Source organism: Bombina bombina, chromosome 5 (assembly GCF_027579735.1).
Source record: "Bombina bombina isolate aBomBom1 chromosome 5, aBomBom1.pri, whole genome shotgun sequence".
Taxonomy (NCBI): domain Eukaryota; kingdom Metazoa; phylum Chordata; class Amphibia; order Anura; family Bombinatoridae; genus Bombina; species Bombina bombina.
In genome coordinates, this window is record NC_069503.1 from 97269806 (window position 1) to 97292473 (window position 22668).

General features: G+C 39.0%; 1 protein-coding gene across 1 annotated transcript in view; it reads right to left on the reverse strand.

Moving 5' to 3' along the window:
• The window catches only part of LOC128661353 (uncharacterized), a 146767-nt gene that overhangs the window by 122868 nt on the left and 1231 nt on the right, over positions 1-22668 (reverse strand). Inside the window, exon 2 of the mRNA XM_053715617.1 lies at positions 118-233. Within this exon, the coding sequence (XP_053571592.1) occupies positions 118-136 (19 nt within the window). The 5' untranslated portion in view covers positions 137-233. The remainder of the gene's footprint in view (positions 1-117; positions 234-22668) is intronic.

The following is a 22668-nucleotide window of genomic DNA, read 5'->3' on the forward strand; positions in this document are numbered from 1 at the left end:
ATAACTGTCAGTGACACAAATGTTCTTAAAAGATGCAGATATAAATATAATAGTTTAGTTTGTTCAATGAGTGATCTATTTTATTTTTAAAGTCAGCATAATATCTATTTTATTTACCTAACACATATGAGTTCATGCTGATAACAGGCTCCAATGTCTGTGCTCAGGAAGAAGGTTCCTTTATTCACTCCAGTTACATCAATACCTGATATCTCTCAGTGCTCTGGCCGTGTCTGTAAAAAGTATATTGAATGGTTTAGACAGATAATAAATTATGGTTCTGATTAACTGTACGTATGGTATAATTAAAGGCACATAAAAGTTAATGTGATACAGATCAGCTGATTAGGTTATTACATATGTGATGTTGATTCAGCACAAACATTTAGTACAGATCTCTCTGTGGGTGTTATAATTGCCCTTTAAATATGAATCTTCCCAGATCTATACAACATAATGGTAGAAAATCTATTTAAGTTGGGCCATATCACAATGTTACAAATATATTATAATCTTTGTTTTATGTCATTTATATGAAACAATATTTTCTCCTGAAAGAAATGTTAAAAATAATTTGTTTAAATATGTTACTTTGGATGCTGCAGTATTGGTATTGTACTTCCTACTAATTATCACTGTCAGACATCTTGTCATGTGCTTCACCCCCAATCCTTTAACTTCTATTGATCAATACTGAGTTGTTTTAATCACACTGCTAGGGGGTGTGGGAGAGATAGGCAGTAAAATGTTAATGTCAATTGTTTTCTTGGATAGAGTTAAGAAAAAAATTGTTTTTACATAGAGTGATAATATAATGAGATGTTATGTTGGCAAATTCAGTCCATTTAAAAAGGACCATAAAATATAGAATTATAAAACCACAGATGCATAATAAAAATACAATGGAATAGGGGGGACTTCAGGGCGGCGGCCATCTTAATAGTCGCACTGAGCTTCAGCTCCTTAAGTTATCTCATAAAATCACTTATATTATGAAGCTAAAACTGGATATATATTATTCAAACTATTGGAGAAACTGGTCTGTGGACGGCCTGATTTGAAATTTAGGGTTTTAAATCTTGACATTGCTTCATTGCCCTCAGTACTGGGCTATTCATTCTGAGGCATTCCCCTATCACAGAAGCCTCAACACTGTCCCCATAACAAGCTGTGCACAGTCCTTCCTCTGAAACTAGCACTGTCCCTATTGCTGAGAGGACTAAATAGTCGCAGCATACTAAGGCTAAAGTTTACGCTATCCCCTACATGCTAACTGAAAATGGAGGAAGCTTTCTTTCTTATGCAATTGCGAGTGATACTACAGTTGCATGCCCAGAGACTGGATGAAAGAATGGTGGCAATCTTTTACCCAGCTCTCCACAAGCCGGATAGGGTAAGATCAACCAGCTTACAAGAGACCGACCACTTGGACTCCGACCCGACAGACACAGATACGGCGAGAGGGGACTACCCCACAGCAGGGAAAAGAGCTTCCTCTCTGGAAACTGGCGACCAGGATACTCTACATTTGGAGACAGTGGATATACCGATTCAGCTTAGCCTGGCTATCACAGCAAGGGAAGAATCTGCGCCTGAGACTGCCACATTCCAGCTTTAAATCAACAAACCAACAGATGGAGCAAACAGAAGCTGCGCAAGCATGGGAGAAAATCTTCCTCTGATGAAAGAAACTTGCGGTGGTTCTGCAGACATGGAAGGATCATCTCCCGCAGAAAGCTTGGAGCACACACTGTCAGCAACCCCTGAGATCACAGCTATTCTGTTGGATACACCAAACACAGATGTATGGCTGCATTTCCTCATCACCCTTGGCCCAGCCACCAAATTGATTAGCAGTGACACTGCAAATTACCGGGTCACCCGACAACTGCCATCTATCTGAATATATGACGATGAGGAGTATACTCCGGGACTCAGATAATCTTTCCCAACTGTCTTACCTCAAGTTTGAGTTTGCTGAACTGGCTCCCGAAGCCACCTCGCTCCTAGGAAAAAACTCTCCCAATTATCCAGGTACTGAACTATTGCATTGAAATAGGGCGACAATCCCCCCCCCCCCCCCCCGCCCTAATTTAACATGCTTCCCTTCCATGCTGAGAGCAGTTTGGGAGGCAAAATAAAAAACATTAAGGATCTTAACCTTTTAACTAAATTGTCATGTAAAGCCATTGTCAACAATATGTTTTTGTATTTCATATTATAAGACTTTATTATTCCACTTCTGACTATTAAGTTCCCCTATGTATCTAACGTGCCTATCATCTTTGTTTATTATGGATGAAATGTTTTCCTACATGGATCAGAGAAACCTAACATAATTTTTGCTGCCTACTATATATAGAATATGCACTATTGATGTGGTGTAGCAGGTCTTAACTTTATATTTGTTAAAAGCCTATGACTGGGCAATATATGATGTCCAGCGTACCCCTCTTAACATGGTGTTAGTGATGACCGCATGGTCGGACTGCAGTAATAACAGAGAGATCACCTGGGAGGTTGTATGCCCTCATATTCCTCATTTTTTATGCTATAAATTACCAGATATATTAAACCCTGATAAGTTTATATCATGTATTTCACGTTTATCATGTATATCATGTTGTTACTGAGATCTTTGAAGTCCAATGGACATAAAATATACACTGTTAATATGGTCCGGTTCTACTATGAGCCCATATCTTAGCAATATACCATTATCAGCTTCCCCTCTCAATATGGTATCAATGACGACCACTAGGTCTGATCGAGACTCTCATGGAGAGACCACGTAGGGGGATAGGTGTGCTTAAATTGCTTCTTTTCTCTCTCCAATCCCCTTAGTTTATCTGCATATAGTTTAAACTCCACCTTATATAGCAGCCAGCAAGGTCCGTCTCAATATTAAAATAGTCAGAGGTCCAAGTAAGCCATATATTAGATCATACTCACATCCCCCCGCTTCCCATTACTATATGATGTCATAATGTAGCCCATGCTTGCTAGCTGTGAGAAGTCTATATGTAGCCTATACATTGATGCAGATCTAAAAGTCATTGCTGTCTCATATACCCCCTTCCTTATGTCTCGCTCTATTTACCAGTCCAAGATGACTATTTTTTTTTTCTCATTGCACAGCTGTAGAAATCTCCTCTTATAATTACTTATTGACAGCACTTTCCACTAAACCTTTATGATACATTTAGCTATAGTGTGCCAAGAGATATAAAACAAACTGTTAATAACAGACAGAATATAAAACAAAACACAATATTATCTGAGAATACACAAATAGATAAGGGAGAATGTGACAATCAGCACAAGGTGTTGTGTAACTGGAAGGAATAGGTGCTGGGGAAGGTGGGTTAGATAAGGTAAGAAGGGAGATAGGGAAGGATAATGTATAGGGGAGTATAGAGCACAGAGGCAGTAAATGACATAAGGTGCTATTAGACACAATGTATTGTCTGTACCTGATCACATATAACAGCCAATGACACTAAATACTGAGCATGGGCTAAATTAGCATCACTTTCTCTTGTCTCATTTATACTAATAAAGGGACGGTGTAAAGCTGCACAATATACAGCGCACTACACAACAGGCTGAATGCTTTTTTTAAAAAAATATTTATTTATATATGCCAACAGTGTAAAAGTTATACATATTACAGTAGAGTAAACACCACGCAGGGCATCATTCTCAATAGATACAAAAAGAAAAAAGGAAAACAAACAATAATAAACAGAGTACTATACAATAATGCAATAACAGAAAATACAAGTTCTAACCACTTTATCTTAGAAGTGTAAGTAAAAATATTATCGTAGCGAATTCTGCTTTTTACACTTATGGCCTTTTTTTTTTATTATTATTAATGTGTAAACAGAATATAGAGGGAAAAAGAGAAGAGAAAAATAAAAATAAAGGGAAAAATCGGGGGGGGGGGGGAGGGGGGGGTAGCACAAACTCCCGCCCCCCCCTGCTCTCCTAAGCTCCCTGTCAGGCATCCGGGACGAACGCCCATGGTTTCAAATCAGTATTGTACTATTATGAATCTCTGTAACACATAATCCAGTCTGCCGGAAAGTCCCCTAATAATACCAAGTCCCTGAAGCTATCTGAGCTTAAAAATGGGTAAAGAATAGTCTTTTGAACTCCTTCAGGATATGTCTTAATTATCGGTAACCATCTTAATAAAAACTTCCTAACTTCCCTTTCACTTGCTTCTCTCAAATGGAAGGATTCAAAAATTATTTGCATCTAGATTTCTTTAATAAATACTGAGAAAACCAGCATTTTTTTGGCTTTCCAGTTTTTTAATATAAGATGTCTAACAAGGAGGAAAATTACATTTAAACTTTTTCTCTGGGGGAATGCCTCCAGATTGGTATGATCGAGAAAAAGGATGATGTCTACATCAAAATAGATGTTTGTTCTATATAGACTATTAAACCAAAAAGCAACCTTTTTCCAAAACTGACCAATCCTGGGGCAATTTACAAACATATGTAAAATGTCTGCATTGATATATAGACAGCGTGGACATGAGAAGTTTTGATTAACGTATATTTTAGACATTTTCAGAGGTGTGTAGTAAAAATTATGAATTAGTTTCATGTGACTCTCTTTCCAGCTCATTGGTATTCGAGCCTAATTGACAGATCTACAGCTATCTCTAATTTTTTCGTGATCGACCCTTGGAATCACTAGTCTCCATTTTATATTGAGGCTATCCACCAGGGAATCGCTTTGTTTGGCCAACATGATACTGTATAATAGTGAGATTGAAGGTGTTTTAATTCTAGAAATAGTAATACTAGATCTTAACGTGGACCATGCAACCATCTCACTGCCATTCCAGTTCTTGGATTTTATGAAGTGATGAATTTGCACGTAAGCATATAAGTTGGCTGAATGCTGCTGTAAACACAATATAGTAACACATTTGTACATAATAAATTATTAGCAAGAGATCTGCTAAACTAGATTATTCCATCAGTTCAGTAGCCCAGAGAGCTGAGTGTGCCAGGGTGTATATATCTATAGTTACACTCTTATATAAGGGCATTATAGTGACAAAGTGACATGATAATATAGTATTATCACCCCAGAGGCAGATTTTTTTTTTGTGAAAATGTTTCTGCAGGTCATTTTTAAATAAAATTTTAAATTAGGCAGTTACACTAAAGAACCAGTACAATTGCAATGTGTTGGTTAACTGGAGAATAAAGCCATTTTTAAAGTTTTATAATATAGTGCAGTAGTTGACAAATTGCATTGCAAATTAGCTGCAGACAAACAAAAACATTTGTAAAATGTTCCTTGAATAAATTTGTTTCCTTTTTCTCTTTGTCTAACATAAAAGTGTAGTATTAAAAAAGGTGCATTGCTCATACTAACGTCTTACATTCAGAAAAAACAGCTCTGCAGACTGGGAAAGGCTAGGGGGACGGGTTTGGAAAAATCCCAGAGAGCCAGTCAACAATCCATACACTGCTGCTTTGCAGCTCTACTGCATATTTGACTGTTCACTTCAAACAGCACTTTGCTCTGAATGCACTGTGTTAAGAAAAACGTACACAATGCAGCCAGAGCACAGCTCTTTTTGAAAAGAACAGCCTAATGTGGAGCAGTGCTGCAAAGTTAAATCACTGACAGTTCCTGCATGTGTCCCATTCTTTATGCAGAAATGCTGCATTTTCTGCGATGACATCTCAGATCACTGTATGTTCTGCCTTGGGGATTTATCACTATACACCCTGCACATCTATGTGTTTAAACCTCACAAAAGGGTTAAACCCACAGGTAAAGTATGACTTAGGAGTCACAGAGAACTGCTGGTCCAAATCAGAAACTGTTGGTTACCCAATCAGCAGCGTTAGTCACACAGCTGGGTAAGCGTAGAATAGATTGTATTATGTATATTCTATATAAGGTGATTTTTGGTAAAAGTATTTTATATTTGTTCACTTAGTTTTAGTGTTGTATCTCTTTGAAAACCACAACTCATTAAAGAACCAGTGAACACAGTAGATTTGCATAAACAAATGCAAGATAACAAGACAATGCAATAGCACTTAGTCTGAACTTCAAATGAGCAGTAGATTTTTTTCTGACAATTTTAAAAGTTATGTCTATTTCCACTCCCCGAGTACCATGTGACAGCCATCAGCCAATCACAAATGCATACACATACCATGTGACAGCAATCAGCAAAAGCATATACGCTTAGTCTGTGAATTCTTGCACATGCTCAGTAGGAGCTGTTGACTCAAAAAGTTTAAAAAGGGACAGTCAACACAAAAATAGTTTTAACATATATCTATAAAGCTGCCCTAGATCGTTTTTTCCAAATATTTGCCAGTTTTTAACAATAATCCGTTTTCAAGTTAAATCACCGTTTTTCGTGCATGCGCAAGTGAGGAAATACAATATATGAGGCTGTACAATAGGAGTTGTGAGCGTACAAATGCTGGGAAAAGCGTTTCCCACCCTACAGTGCTTTTAATATAAAAGACCCATGACAGTTTTTTCCCTGCATTGAAATAACAGCACAAACCTGGTATTATCTGACAGTTAAACAGAAGGACAGACAGAAAGTCCCTAAGGCCGGAAGACAGTTAAGTTTGCTGAAGTCACTAATAAGCAGAAGAGGGAATCTTTATTTCACTGTAGGGCTGAGCTCTGTAAATATAACCCATCTGTTATACCCTATATGTTTGTACCGCAAGCTCAAGAGTAAAACATCTGCTCCTATATCCTAGGTCAATTACAGAAGAGAGCTCCTAGGAAATGTTCACATATACAGTGCGCCCCTGGGATTCAGGCACAGAGCATCCAGTGGAAGAAATGAATGGTGGAAATGTGCTGTGCATTCTGATAATGAAAATAGTTATTCTCCCACTGAGTTTGTATCTATTAATATACTTCTTACCTCTGTGATTACCTTGTATCTAAGCCTCTGCAGACTGCCCCTTGTCTCAGTTCTTTTCACAGACTGGCATTTTAGCCAATGAGTGCTGATTCAAATAACTCCATGGGAGTGAGCACAATGTTATCTATATGGCACGCATGAACTAGCACTGTCTAGCTGTGTGAGGCTGTCAAATGCACTAAGATAAGAAGCTGCCTTCAAGGGCTTAGAAATGAGCATATGAGCCTACCTTGGTTTAGCTTTCAATAAAGAATACCAAGAGAACAAAGCAAATTTTATGATAAAACCAAAATGGAAAGTTGTTTAAAATGACACGCCCTATCTGTATCATTAAAGGGACAGTCCACACAACATTTATAATGACTTATTCCTATTTAGTAGTTAATGTTAATTTAATCCTCCTGTAGCCCATGTTTAATGCATATATGCTTTTTGTTCAAAATCACTTTTCATTCTCCGGCTGATTTGAAATGGCCGACAGACCCCTCTTTTCTCTGACGTCATCCTAAATGAATGCCCTGTTGAAACTAACTGCTTCATGTCGAGCAAGCTCGTGTACGTCTTTTGTGCATGTGCATTGTATTTAAGAGTTTAGTCTCAAAGCGCCAAGTCCAAGCTCCTCTGAATCCTCCCTTGACTTCTAACCTGACTTTCACTGCATGACCCCCCCCCCTCACAATTACTCTGCCATACGGTTCCTCCCTACAAAGCAGCCATGTCACGTAACACACAATACTTGCAGCTATACAAATGGCATGAGCCAGACACCATGGGGGGGGCTTTATAATATTGCCAGTAATTAATGCAAACGTCAGAATTCACACACTGGTAGCGCCAAGTGCAAACACCTTGCACATCAATAGAAAATAAAATGCAATGCATGTACTGGTGTCTTTAGTACTAGATACAGAACTGCACAATGTCAGACCACACACAGCCCGACCACTATAGTGTAATGTTACACCGAGATATTTCTGTCACAGCCTCAGTACCCATGAATAATACTACAAATGAGGACTGTAACTAACGATTATTTTCATAATCGATTAATCGGACGATTATTTTTTCAATTAAATCGGACTATAAAAAAATCCTATATTTAAAATAAAAACCACATACTGAGTGTTATAAATATAAAATTCAGGCTAAAATTTTACATTAACATAACTGTTTGTCCAATTTTTTAACCTGCAGCAGAACACATTTTTCTAATCAAGCCAAAAAACCACAAACTGTTTCAAATGAGGTAGAACTACAAAAAGGTAGACTATTACTGTTAATAACATTCTGTTATTCACTCTCTCAGAAACTTTGCATTAAAATGCAAAAATATCAACATAACCACATGCTACTGGCTGAGGCTGGCTCACTTTTTGCAAGCTATTTGGCCTGCAGCAGAGAAGAGGTGCTCAGACGTTGTTGAGGTGCCTGAGATGCATAAGTAGGGTTTTGACACTTTCACCAAGGTGGGGTATTTTGTTAACTCTCCACCAATGCAAGGGGCCTCTTAAAGTAACGATACAGGAGAGGTAAGAGAACCTCAAGAGTTGGGTTTATTAAGCACTGTCACGAATACCTCAGGAGTTAGCTGAGAAAGGGGTTAATTCTGTGTAGTGGTGAACTAAGAACCGTTGTTTGTTTTTTAGAAATAGCTGTGCACTGGGATTGTTTGTGTTTTCTTTGAAGTGCCAGAACCCATCATAAATAGTTTCTAAAAAAAACCTTCCTCCAAATGTTATTGTGTATGCATTGAGTCAATCTGTCAGCTCCAGAGATACCACAGTGCTTCTCCCCCACATCCTGATGAGGCCAATAAAAGGACATTGGTCTAATGCCTATATGTGTTTAAAGACAGGGGGTTTCTTAGCCCACCCAGGAGGGTGTGGTCAGGCAACCTGATCTATGGAAAAGAGGTATAAGAATCTTTTTCAGCTATGAGATGTCATTCTTACAAGGGGAGCTGTTCGGCAGAGTAAGAATCCATCGCTTCATGCCAGCCCCTGACATAGATCTTGAGACTAGGAAAGTATTCAATTCTGTTTTTCTCCTTTTTTATTTTAAAACACTGTTTGCTAATGTGTCATTTTATGTGTACCAACTTTTTATTAATAATGCATTGTGCATAATATTTTTGGCATAATAAATAATTATTTTATTAAGTTTGGCCTTTGTCTAATAATTGAACCACGTTACTGAAAGGGACTGGAATATTAGAACTGTATAATTTAGGTTATTTTTCTGCTAAATTGTACTCAGAGAGTTAATGTGTAAGTCTGGGTTTTTCCTTAGGATTTTCCCTTTAATAAATTTTAAGTGGTGGCAGCTGAGATATTGTAGTTAGTTAGTGGGGGTGGCATTAAAGGAGTTTTGGGGCATTTCATTTACGTCTAGTACAGACTGGAGAGTGTTGTTAACCCTTGCACCCACTGAACTTAATCACAAGCTGGCCTGGTGTGGCTAGATTGGGACCTATTAGTGAGAGTAGAAGGGGTATGATAACCCTTTCTGTGCCAAATAAGTGACTGGCGCAGGGCTGGATAACCTTGGTTCATCACAAGCACTCATTCCTACTAGTGGTTACTAAAAAATTGAATTTGTAATATAATTATTTTAAAATTGACCCTTATTCAAAACCGTAAAGTACCCAGAGAACTGCATAACGGTTTTGAATAAGGGTCTATTTTAAAATAATTATATTAAAAATTCAATTTTTTAGTAACCACTAGTAGGAATGAGTGCTTAATAAACCCAACTCTTGAGGTTCTCTTACCTCTCCTGTATTGTTGTATGTATGTAGGGTTAGCACCGGAAATATTTTCCATTTATTCCACTATTATACTATAACTAGTGCCAGTTCTCTCCCCCAATATTATTGCCTCTTAAAGTAAGCCTGGACTTCATTCTAACATAAAAATATCTTTATTATCTATATGCAATGGTAAATAACCAGCTATAAAAGGTTAGGGGAAAAATATCTAGTCCACACTTAAAATAACAGCTATATACTTATAGAGCTTGAATTTGGTACATATTACAATTAATTCAAAATAAAAAAACAAGAAAAGTCAAAAGCGCTAAGTACTGTATATCAGTAACAGGACAAAGCCTTTCACATTTATCTATACAGTACATATAATCAGCAATAGCAAGCGATCCGCTAATAATTGTGCAAACAGATAATAGTGCACATAAATTCAAATAACAAATTCCATCAATCTAAGGCTAGGTGTAAATAACAAGCTCGGCACATATCATGCAAAGCATAGTCAAAAATCACCTAATTTAATATAAACAATCCAAATGATGACTCCTATTTTATTTCTGGTTTGCACATAAGCCGGGATTAGCTGTAATTTATACTGTTCTGAAAAAGTGAAAAGTAAACTTCTGTAGACGTCCTTTAGGCTAAGGGCATAACCATAAAACACAATACCATGTGCAGGAGCTCATGCAAACCAACTAATCGATTATGAGATTCGCTGACAACTATTTTAATAATCTATTATTATCGATTATACTGATTAGTTATTGCAGCTCTAAATTACATTGTGCAGTTCTGTAATTAGTGTAACACTGAATAATGAAATAAATATATTAGGTTTAATGTCCCTTTAAAACCGACCCTGCTACACAACTGCCCCTAGTTAGTCTGAGCAGGGGTGATAAGAGCATGTAAAACAATACAAGTGTTGCTAACAAAATTATATAAAAACCCCTACTCAGTAACAAGGTCAGATTGGCTCCTATAAATAAGGCAAACTATGACCGGGTGCCCCTCTGCGCTACTTACCGGGCGCCCCTAGATAAAGCAGGGCTGATAATGTTCGGTTTGGGGGCACAGTGTGTATTAACCCTTCACTGGAACAGAGAGCCACACAGTATGTATTAACCATTCACTAGCACAGAGAGCAGCAGCACAGAGAGCAGCACAGTGTGTATTAACCATTCACTAGCACAGAGAGCAGCACAGTGTGTATAAACCCTTCACTAGCATAGAGCTGCACAGTGTGTATTAACCCTTCACTAGCACAGAGAGCTGCACAGTGTGTATTAACTCTTCACTAGCACAGAGAGCAGCACAGTGTGTATTAACCCTTCACTAGCACAGAGAGCAGCACAGTGAGCTGCACAGTGTGTATTAACCCTTCCCTAGCACAGAGAGCAGCACAGTGTGTATTAACCCTTCACTAGCACAGAGAGCAGCACAGTGTGTATTAACCCTTCACTAGCACAGAGAGCAGCACAGTGTGTATTAACCCTTCACTAGCACAGAGAGTAGCACAGTGTGTATTAACAATTCACTAGCACAGAGAGTAGCACAGTGTGTATAAACCCTTCACTAGCATAGAGAGCTGCACAGTGTGCATTAACCCTTCACTAGCACAGAGAGTAGCACAGTGTATATTAACCCTTCACTAGCACAGAGAGCAGCACAGTGTGTATTAACCCTTCACTAGCATAGAGAGCTGCACAGTGTGTATAAACCCTTCACTAGCATAGAGAGCTGCACAGTGTGTATTAACCCTTCACTAGCACAGAGAGCAGCACAGTGTGTATTAACCCTTCACTAGCACAGAGAGCAGTACAGTGTGTATTAACCCTTCACTAGCACAGAGAGCAGCACAGTGTGTATTAACCCTTCACTAGCACAGAGAGTAGCACAGTGTGTATTAACCCTTCACTAGCACAGAGAGCAGCACAGTGTGTATTAACCCTTCACTAGCACAGAGAGCAGCACAGTGTGTATTAACCCTTCACTAGCACAGAGAGTAGCACAGTGTGTATTAACCCTTCACTAGCACAGAGAGCAGCACAGTGTGTATTAACCCTTCACTAGCACAGAGAGCTGCACAGTATGTACTAACTCTTCACTAGCACAGAGAGCAGCACAGTGTGTATTAACCCTTCACTAGCACAGAGAGCAACACAGTGTGTATTAACCCATTCACTAGCACAGAGAGCTGCACAGTGTATTAACCATTAACCCCTTAATGACCGAGGACGTGCAGGGTACGTCCTCAAAAAAAAGGCAGTTAACGCCTGAGGACGTACCCTGCATGTCCTCGGTGTGGAAAGCAGCTGGAAGCGATCCTGCTCGCTTCCAGCTGCTTTCCGGTTATTGCAGTGATGCCTCGATATGGAGGCATCCTGCAATAACCTCACATGGCCATCCGATGCAGAGAGAGCCACTCTGTGGCCCTCTCTGTACCGGACATCGATGGCTGGTTTCGTTGGTGGGTGGGAGCCGACTTGGGAGGCGGGTGGGAGCCGACTTGGGAGGCGGGTGGGCGGCCATCGGTGTGCCGCGTGACGTCAAGGGGGGCGGGATCGTCGGGGGCGCGCACGGGCGCGCGCACGCGTGCACGGAGGGTGGAGGGCGGGCGCGTGCACGGGGCGGGAGCGGGTGGGAACCGCTACACTACGGAAAATGTTTTAATAAAAGTGGCCTAATCTTGTTTGTGCAAAAGCACAAAAAGTGATCATGGAGGGATGAGGGGTTGGTTTTGTGTGGGGGGAAGCTACACTACAGAAACGTTTAACAAATGTAAAAAAAAAACCCATTTTTTCCTCTAAACTGGGTACTGGCAGACAGCTGCCAGTACCCAAGATGGCGCCCATTAAGTTAGAGTGGGAGGGTTATAGAGCTGTTTGGGGGGGGATCAGTGAGGTTGGGGTCTAAGGGGGGATCGTACACATCAGCATATGTAAATATGCTTTTTTTTTTTTTTTTAAAAAAGGGCCAAATACCTTTTATTTTAGTACTGGCAGAGTTTCTGCCAGTACTTAAGATGGCGGGGACAATTGTGGGGTGGGGGAGGGAAGAGAGCTGTTTGGGAGGGATCAGGGGGTCTGATGTTTCAGGTGGGAGGCTGAGCTCTACACTAAATCTAATATTAACCCTGCAAGCTCCCTACAAGCTACCTAATTAACCCCTTCACTGCTAGCCATAATACACGTGTGATGCACAGCGGCATTTAGCGGCCTTCTAAATACCAAAAAGCAACGCCAAAGCCATATATGTCTGCTATTTCTGAACAAAGGGGATCCCAGAGAAGCATTTACAACCATTTGTGCCATAACTGCACAAGCTGTTTGTAAATGATTTCAGTGAGAAACCTAAAATTGTGAAAAATGTAACTTTTTTTTTTATTTGATCGCATTTGGCGGTGAAATGGTGGCATGAAATATACCAAAATGGGCCTAGATCAATACTTGGGGTTGTCTACTACACTACACTAAAGCTAAAATTACCCCAAAAAGCTCCCTACATGCTCCCTAATTAACCCCTTCACTGCTGGGCATAATACACGTGTGGTGCGCAGTGGCATTTTGCGCCCTTCTAATTACCAAAAAGCAACCCCAAAGCCATATAAGTCTGCTATTTCTGAACAAAGGCGATCCCAGAGAAGCATTTACAACCATTTGTGCCATAATTGCACAAGCTGTTTGTAAATAATTTCAGTGAGAAACCAAAAGTTTGTGAAAAAATTTGTGAAAAAGTGAACGATTTTTTTTATTTGATCGCATTTGGCGGTGAAATGGTGGCATGAAATATACCAAAATGGGCCTAGATCAATACTTTGGGATGTCTACTAAAAAAAGAATATATACATGTTAAAGGATATTCAGGTATTCCTAAAAGATATTAGTGTTCTAATGTAACTAGCGCTAATTTTGAAAAAAAAATGGTTTGGAAATAGCGAAGTGCTACTTTTATTTAGTGCCCTATAACTTGCAAAAAAAGCAAAGAACATGTAAACATTGGGTATTTCTAAACTCAGGACAAAATTTAGAAACTATTTAGCATGGGTGTTTATTGGTGGTTGTAGATGTGTAACAGATTTTGGGGGTCAAAGTTAGAAAAAGTGTGTTTTTTTCCATTTTTTCCTCATATTTTATAAAAATTTTTTATAGTAAATTATAAGATATGATGAAAATAATGGTATCTTTAGAAAGTCCATTTAATAGTGAGAAAAACGGTATATAATATGTGTGGGTACAGTAATGAGTATATAATATGTGTGGGTACAGTAAATGAGTAAGAAGAAAATTACAGCTAAACACAAACACCGCAGAAATGTAAAAATAGCCTTGGTCCCAAACGAACAGAAAATGGAAAAGTGCTGTGGTCATTAAGGGGTTAACTAACACAGAGAGTTGAACAGCACTTACTATCCCATTGCCTGGCACAAGCAGATGAATAACATACAATAAAAGAACAACATTTATAACAATTATAAACATTTTAAGCAGACCAGAAAGTGACTAAAACGTTTTATCACACAATACACACAGCCTGACTCACTCACCCAGCAACTGCTGCACAGGAAGTAAATGAGAGGGGAACAACAAAACACTGGAGCTCCACTATAGACAGGAAACATGTGACCTCCACTCAAAGGTTTTTTTTGTTTGCTTTTTTTTTTTTAAATAAACTTTAATGTAACAAACAACCAGTAGACAATAATTCTGAAAACTAAACATTTTGCAGCTTTCTTGTGCTTAAATGGACACTGAACCCAATTTTTTTCTTTCTTGATTCAGATAGAGCCTGCAATTTTAAGCAACCTTCTAATTTACTCCTACTATCAATTTTCTTCGTTCTCTTGCTATCTTTATTTGAAAAAGAAAGCATCTAAGCTAAGGAGCTAGTTAATTGTTGGTTCAGAACCACGGACAGCACTTGTTTATTGGTACTGTCCAATCAGTAAGGTCAACCCAGGTTGTTTATCAAAAATGGGCCGGCTTCTAAACTTACAGTCTTGCTTTTTAAATAGAGATACCAAGAGAATAAAGACAATTTGATAATAGGAGTAAATTAGAAAGTTGCTTAAAGGGCCATAATACCCAAATGTTTAAACACTTGAAAGTGATGCAGCATAGCTGTAAAAAGCTGACTAGAAAATATCTCCTGAACATCTCTATGTAAAAAAGAAAGATATTTTACCTCAAAAGTTCCTCAGTAGCCACCTCCCATTGTAAAGGATTTCTAAGCAGCATTTTAGTGTGTCTGTCCTAGGACAGCTTAGGGGATGAGCCTCGTGAACTCTCATATTATTTCACCAATCAGGTAAAGGAAGCTTACTATGAAATCTCATGAGAGTTAAGTCAAATCTCATGAGATCACAGTAAGAGTTCATGACCTCAGCACTGCTGATGCTGATTGGCTGCTGTTCATTTCTTCATTTTTTTTTTATTTTTACCTGCAGCTGGGAGCAGGTGAAGTATAACTTTTTACACAGAACTTACTCTGCTGAGCTGAGGAGACTGTGAGGTAAAATATCTTCCTTTTTTATATAGAGATGCTCAGGTGATATTTTCCTGTCAGCTTTTTACAGTTATACTGCATCAGTTTCAAGTGATTTAGCATATGAGTATTATGTCCCTTTAAAATTGCATGCTCTGGGGAAATTCCGGGCAGCGGCCATCTTAGGTTGAAATATTTTGAGCTGCTTCACTCACAGGATATTTTTCTAAAAATCCACATCATTTGGAACTATGACAAGCCTAATTCATTAGATCCTAGATTGGGAAAGAATTCTGCACAGACTGATCTATATATTACACCACTTAGCAGCCCTAATATTCCAGAGACAATCTTGAGGCCTCTGCCTCCTCACCAACCCCCCCAGCCGGTATCCCTGGATGCTGGCTGTAAAGCAGTTTTCAATACAAGCTGCGCAAACACTGCTGACATTTGTCGAATATGGAGGAGTTTTGCATCTCTATTAAGACACTACTGAAGGAGTATGAAGAGAAAATATACTTGAGAATCGATCAAGCCTTCTCCACAATGACCGTGCCTAATTCAGTGGGGAGTACAGTCCTGCGACAAGAAACAGCGCAAGAAAAATTGCATCCATCCGATCTCCTAAATGTCATGTTTGAGGAGAAACTGCAAATGGTGCTTAAAGGGACAGTCTACACCAGAATTTTTATTGTTTTAAAAGATAGATAATCTCTTTATTACCCATTCCCCAGTTTTGCATAACCAACACAGTTATAATAATATACTTTTAACCTCTGTGATTATCTTGTATCTAAGCCTCTGCAAACTGCCACTTTTTTTAGTTCTTTTGACAGACTTGCAGTGTAGCCAGTCAGTGCATGCTCCCAGATAACTTCACATGCACGAACACAGTGTTATCTATATGAAATACGTGAACTAACACCCTCTAGTGGTGAAAAACTGTTACAATGCAATCTGAAAGAGGTGGGCTTCAAGGTCTAAGAAATTAGCATATGAACGTCCTAGGTTAAGCTTTCAACTAAAAATACCAAGAGAACAAAGCAAAATTGGTGATAAAAGTAAATTGGAAAATTGTTTAAAATTACATGCTCTATCTGAATCATAAAAGTTTATTTTGGCCTAGACTGTCCCTTTAACCCTAACGGTGAATGCAACTCAGAGAGATCTCTCCAACGGGAGCTAAGTTGCAGAGAGAGGGAGAGAGACGGAGCTTCCCATACCCAAGACGTCCTGCCTACTATTGTGCCCCCCGGGACTAGGGGCAACTCGGCACTGAGGGAGACTCACAGCTACTCCCCTAACAAGGAACAATCTGCCATTACCGTGGATTTCAAGATCAAGACATCGGTGTGCACTGTGCAGCGGAGCCACAGCCGTCGTCCCTGCCAGCCCAAAGGTGAATAACTGGCTGCAAGAGCCATCGGCTAGGCTACAGACATTTATATCTGAATCTGCACTCTGTTTTAGGACATATTCCCCATCTGCATATAAAGGACGACTTTTCTGTCTGATATGCTGCAATACATTGCGGTACACATTATGACCAATTCTTTATACCAGGACAATGTGTCTTTAGTTATACCAAATCGGCTGGCCCATTATACCCAGCAGCTAATAGGCATCTCTACTCAAGGGAAATACTTGTTATAGGAAAATAACTCTTGTGGAAGGGGATAAGTATAGTTTTAACTTTAATTTTCATGTTACATGTCATTAGCTCAGTGTCTAGACTAACATGAACTATTTAAAGGGAAGTAAGCTGCTTTTACGGTTAGTATCTTTGGAGACTCATTTAAGTTAGTACATTGGGCTCAATACAGTGGAATTAGCTATGTTTTCAACATAAATTAATATTCATTTCGTCCTTCTCACTAACCCCTTTTATACAATACATACATCTTCACCCTGCTATCCACCTATTGTGCCTGCATAATTTGATCACATGTCAGACCAGACTGTTCCCTTATGTTTCTTATGCTCGGTTGTACTATAACTCACATCATACAGGTGACCTGAAGGTGTTTCTTAATACTGTTTCTCACTTAATCCTTAAATAATTGACAAGTTGCTCTTCCTAGCCAAATTTCATAGTGACATATTTATAAGGTAACTAAGCTTTCGTGCCTGCCCCATATCTGAATAATCCTCATAGGTCCTGTCTTACCCCCTTCTTTACATGTACCCTCCTCCATTCATTTCTCCTATGCTATTGCTCATATTTTGTACTCTGTTCTCTCATGAGTTTTTAAAGGGTCCAAAAGTGACTACATGTTCATATTGTATTTTCAGGGTACAAGAGCGACCCGAGTCATCTTGAGAGGTATTGCATTACCATACAAAAGTAAAATGAGATTTATCGTACGCTGTTCATTTATGTTGTTAATGTTGACATATTTGGTTGGTTTGTAAACAAGCTTGAGTTTTTAGATAATTCCTCTCTGAGCTCTTACAAAACTACTGTTCAGGCTGTTTCTTAAATAGTTAGTACTGCAAGTCATTTTCCCTCTGTGATATTGTTTGTCCTAATTCTTACACAAAAGGGCTTATGGTATATTTGTTCACAGACATTTGCACATTTACCTATTATAGTGCATGCTTGCAAAGCTGATGTTTAGTGGCTTACATTATTCCTCAGACTATAAGTCATTTCTCTATATGCTCCAGCTTCTGATGTAAATGGACGTATTGTTGTTTATTCTATGTACACCAAAATTCTCAATAAAAATATTAATATAAAAAAAAAAAAAAAAATTGCATGCTCTATCTGAATCACAAAAGAAAAAAAATTGGGTTCAGTGTCCCTTTAATGTTCACTCACAGTGGTTTATGCTGATTGTCATTTATAAAGTAACCACTGTGAGTGAACATTAAGCACAAGAAAGCAAACTGAACAAGGCTGAAATTGTCTTCTTATTCAGACAGCTTTTTATTCTGCAACCACTTGCAATTTGCACAATAAAGCTTTATAAACAAAATATCTAGCATTATTTTTATTTAAATAAAATAATACACTTTCTAAATATCTAAACAAACTTACAGCAGACATCCCAACCTGCAAAAACTTGTTACATGATCTTATATTGCAATAAACAGATGGCAAACGTGACACAATTGTGATTATGTTCTGAATAAGTAACTGGTATTTTAAAAAGGTTCAAATCCTTTGGACCACTCATTTCTGTGGATATATACAGGGCGTGCTAGGGTTGCCACCTCGGCCATGGTTTCCTGGACACTTATGAGTTACACATGCTGCAGGGTGTGCAGAGTGGAACATGAATTGTACCCCTGGACAGCACTATTCATGTTCCTCCCTGCAGGATGTGTAATTCATAAGTGTCCAGGAAAACATGGCCGAGGGGGCAACTATAGCGTGAACCCATCATAGAACAGATGTTATCAGCCTGGCCCAACGGTCTTTATGCCAAACACATTGGTGCCAACCTTGCCACTTCATATATTTTACCTTTTCTAAATAAGTAATTGGTATTTAAAAATGATTAAAATCCTTTGAGCCACTAATTTCTGTGTGGATATATACAGGGCGTGAGCCCCTTCATAGTATAGACATGTTCTCAGCCTGGCACAATGGTTTCTATGGCAAACAAACTGGTGCCAACCTTGCCACCTCATATATTTGACCTTTTCTAAATAAGTAATTGGTACTTAAAAATGATTAAAATCCTTTGAGCCACTAATTTCTGTGTGGATATATATAGGGTGTGAGCCCCTTCATAGTATAGACATGTTCTCAGCCTGGCCCAATGGTTTCTATGGCAAACAAACTGGTGCCAACCTTGCCACTGAGGAAAAAGCCTGTTTGGCTGAGAAACGCGTTGCAACTGGTTTTAACATTAGTTTTTTATTTATTAGGGTATAACTGTCTATATCCTTTTAATCTTTAACAATTGGACAATAAATTGTCATTTTTTTATGGAAGCCTATGCCTGTTCATTAGTTTGGTGTACTGGATATTATTATCCTTCTGCAGTATCAGTGTAGCTGGGTCACTGTGATTCCCCAGCTTGCCTCAATCAGCACATGGGTGCTGCTCTATTTGTGAGTATATCATTTTCCCATTTGTCTTACAATATTGCACTAGGAGGAGCCCTTTCTTTGTGATTTCCTTCCCACAGAACCATTTGGATACATTGGAACTCATCATCCTGCTCAGGATCAGTGTAGCTGGGTCACTGTGATTCCCCAGCCTGTCTCAATCAGCACATGGGTGCTGCTTCTTTTGTGAGTATTTAATCTTCACATCTGTCATCTGTGCCATTTATTTTGTAATATTGCACTAGGAGGCGCCCTCTCTTCTTTGTGATTTTTTCTCACAGATCGTTTTGTTGCTTTATTTGATATAAGAGGAGCTGCCAATCAAGTTTGACCTTCTAACCGTCAATTACATTAGATATCTTTAATACAGGACTTTATAGAAGATTTCAGGACATTAATCAATATTGGCGGAGTGAGACAAAAAGAAAGGAGAAAAGTGATCTTCAGTGTGACATGTGTCAAATGCTCATGCGCAAAAAGAGATAATATATTGCACAATTAATATTTGCAGAGAGGAAGGTAACCATTTAGCTTTCTGGCAGACATATTTAAACCTGGAGCGGTAACTGTTCCTCAATCTCAGTGTAATACCTAACCCTTGAGACTATTAAAATATTAGCCAAAAAAGTATTAATAATTCGCTAAGAACTGAATGATAAACAGAGAATTGCAAGACCTTATATTGCAGGTTAAACACATATGACTTAAAACGCTTCAACAAACCCTTAGATCATAGATATTGCCAATATCAAATTTTGAAACTCGATAGTGCTGTCTACACAGCTGTTAGATTGGCCACTGGCCAGCAGATATTTAATAACTAGCAACCAAAAATTACAGCATCTTGAACCAAAAAAAAAAAGACAGCCTAAAATTTCCCACTTGGGGCATATATCTTTGTTACAAACATCTAAGTTGAGGACCTTATTTGTATTGAATCCTAAACAAGGTAGCAATATCTGAACAACTGATACTTTAGCTGCTGATACAAAAAAACTAAAAAATTAGATAGATAGCATACCAGTTAGGAGTTATATCAAAAACATTGTATGGTTCAGATATATGAGAAGATCAATATGTGATCCACTGTTTCTTTACAGCTAACAAACAGGGATAAAACACAGAGAAAAAAACCCCATTAGGTTGTAAATTAGCTCATCCTGTTTATAGGAAACAAGTCACAGGAGTGAGTGAGTACCGTAGATCAGAGTTCGTTAAAGGACACGTTATGAGTCCAAGTGTTCTTTATCTTCCCCAGGAAGGTATATAGAATAGGTATTCTCTCAGGAAACAGCAAAAGAAAAATAAAGCTGACAGCTTTAGCGAGTGAAATATGTATTGCAGCATAAGTAAAATTTTCAAAATAAATGGAAAGGAGTACTTGCGCTTTTGCTGCACTTATAAGGGGATCGATGTGACTTCCTTGGGAAAAAGAGAAGCTCCACCAACTCCTCTTGGTGTCTCCTGGTGGGCCCTTACTCCTCCGTCCTCTCCTTGTTTCCCGCTCGTGCAAGCCCTCTCAGATGAGAGATTCCTCCAGGCCTGGGATCGGCCCGACTGACTTGCCGCTGAGAGCTTCAAAGACCATATGGCGTGTAAGCCCAGAAGTTCCAACGGTTGGCAGTGTAATCCGCTAGTTCCAGTTTAAGCTCCGAGCAGCCTCGCTGTCGTCAAATAGATTTATGCTCCTTTACTAGGACAGGCTGCCCAGAGTAACGCTCTCACCCCTTCTCCACCAGCAGGACGGATCCCGCAGCGACGTGCTCCAAATTCAGCAGATGAAGGAAAGCTCCTGGTATGATGATCTGAGATGACAGTCTTGAGGAAACCTTGCGGGTAAGAAGTTGAAAGTCTCCAGCAACCAACTTCCGAAAGCAGGTCCCTTCTGATGGTTTAGTGGTTACTGCGGCAGCAGCTCTGGCTAGGGAGCCTCAATCAGCTTTAGAAGACTTCCCCGTCTTACCCCTTGCAGCAATGGGGGAATGTCATAGGGAGTAAACCAGGTACTCCAACAGCGGACAGTGACGGCAGCTTGGTCTTCCACAAGCTCCTTCAGGCAGCACGCCAGATTTGCGTGCTCCGTCTAGCTCCACCTACAGGAAGTCCCCATCAGTTGTTTAAATATAAGTTAAATTGGATACTGCGGTATTGGTATTGTACTTCCTACTAATTCTCACTGTCAGACATTTTGTCATGTGCTCCACCCCCAGTCCTTGGTCAATACTGAGTTGTCTTAAATCACACTGCAATGGGGTGTGGGAGAGATAGGCACTAAAATGTTCATTTCAATTGATATATTGGTTAGAGATAAGGAAAGGAAGCCTGTTTAAATAGAGTAATAACATCATGAGTTATGGTCTTCTGGCAAGCTCAGTCCATTTAAAAAAGGACCATAAAATATAAAATGTGAATTTCAAAGGATCAGTAGATTATTTTTCTGATATTTTTTTCTGCCTCTGTACCATGTGACAGCTATCAGCCAATAACAGACTCATATTTTTATATGATGTGAACTCCTGCATATGCTAAGTAGGAGCCGCTGCCTCAGGTCATTTAAAAGGCTGTGTACAATTTAATAATGAAAATAAATTACAAACAGCAAACAGTTATTTTACATAAAAACTAAAGCTAAAGGTGAAATTTCCCATACACTTTATACTATTTTATACACCGGTAAAACAAGTCATTAGAAACACATTAAAGGGACAGCAAAGTCACAATTACACTTTTATTATTCAAATTAAAACAACTCTGCAATTTCCTTCTATTATCAAATTTGCTTTATTCCCTTGGGGACCTTTGTGGCAAATCATATAATGCACTATGGTGCACTAGCTGTTGATTAGTGTCAGATACAAGCCTCTTGCCATTGGCTCGTCTTATTTGCTCAGCTAGCTCCCAGTAGTGCATTGCTGCTGCTTCAATAAAAGATACCTAGAGAATGAAGCAAATATCATAATAGAAGTATAGTGGAAAGTTGTTTAAAATTATATGTTCTATTTAAATAATGAAATACATTTTGGGTTTCTTACCTAAGATGGCAGAAATTATTTAAAAGGTGGAGGGCTGGAGAGCTTTTTGGGAGGGATCAGGGAGGTGGGAAGGTAAGGGGGTAATCATACACTGAAGAAAATAATACATTAAAAAATGGTCTAAAGCTGCAGACTGTCTGCCAGTACCTTAGATGGGGCGACCAGTGGGGGGAGAGGATGAAACAGAGCTGTTTGGGAGGGGTCAGGAGGTGGGAAAGCAATTTCTACACTAAAGCTAAACTTAACCTTACAAGCTACCCGATTAACCCCTTCACTGCTGGGAATAGTAAGTGTGGTGCCCAGCTGCAATTAGCTTTCTTCTAATTACCAAAAAGCAATGGCCATGTCTGTTTGCTATTTTTGAACAAAAGGGAATCCAGATAAACTTTTAT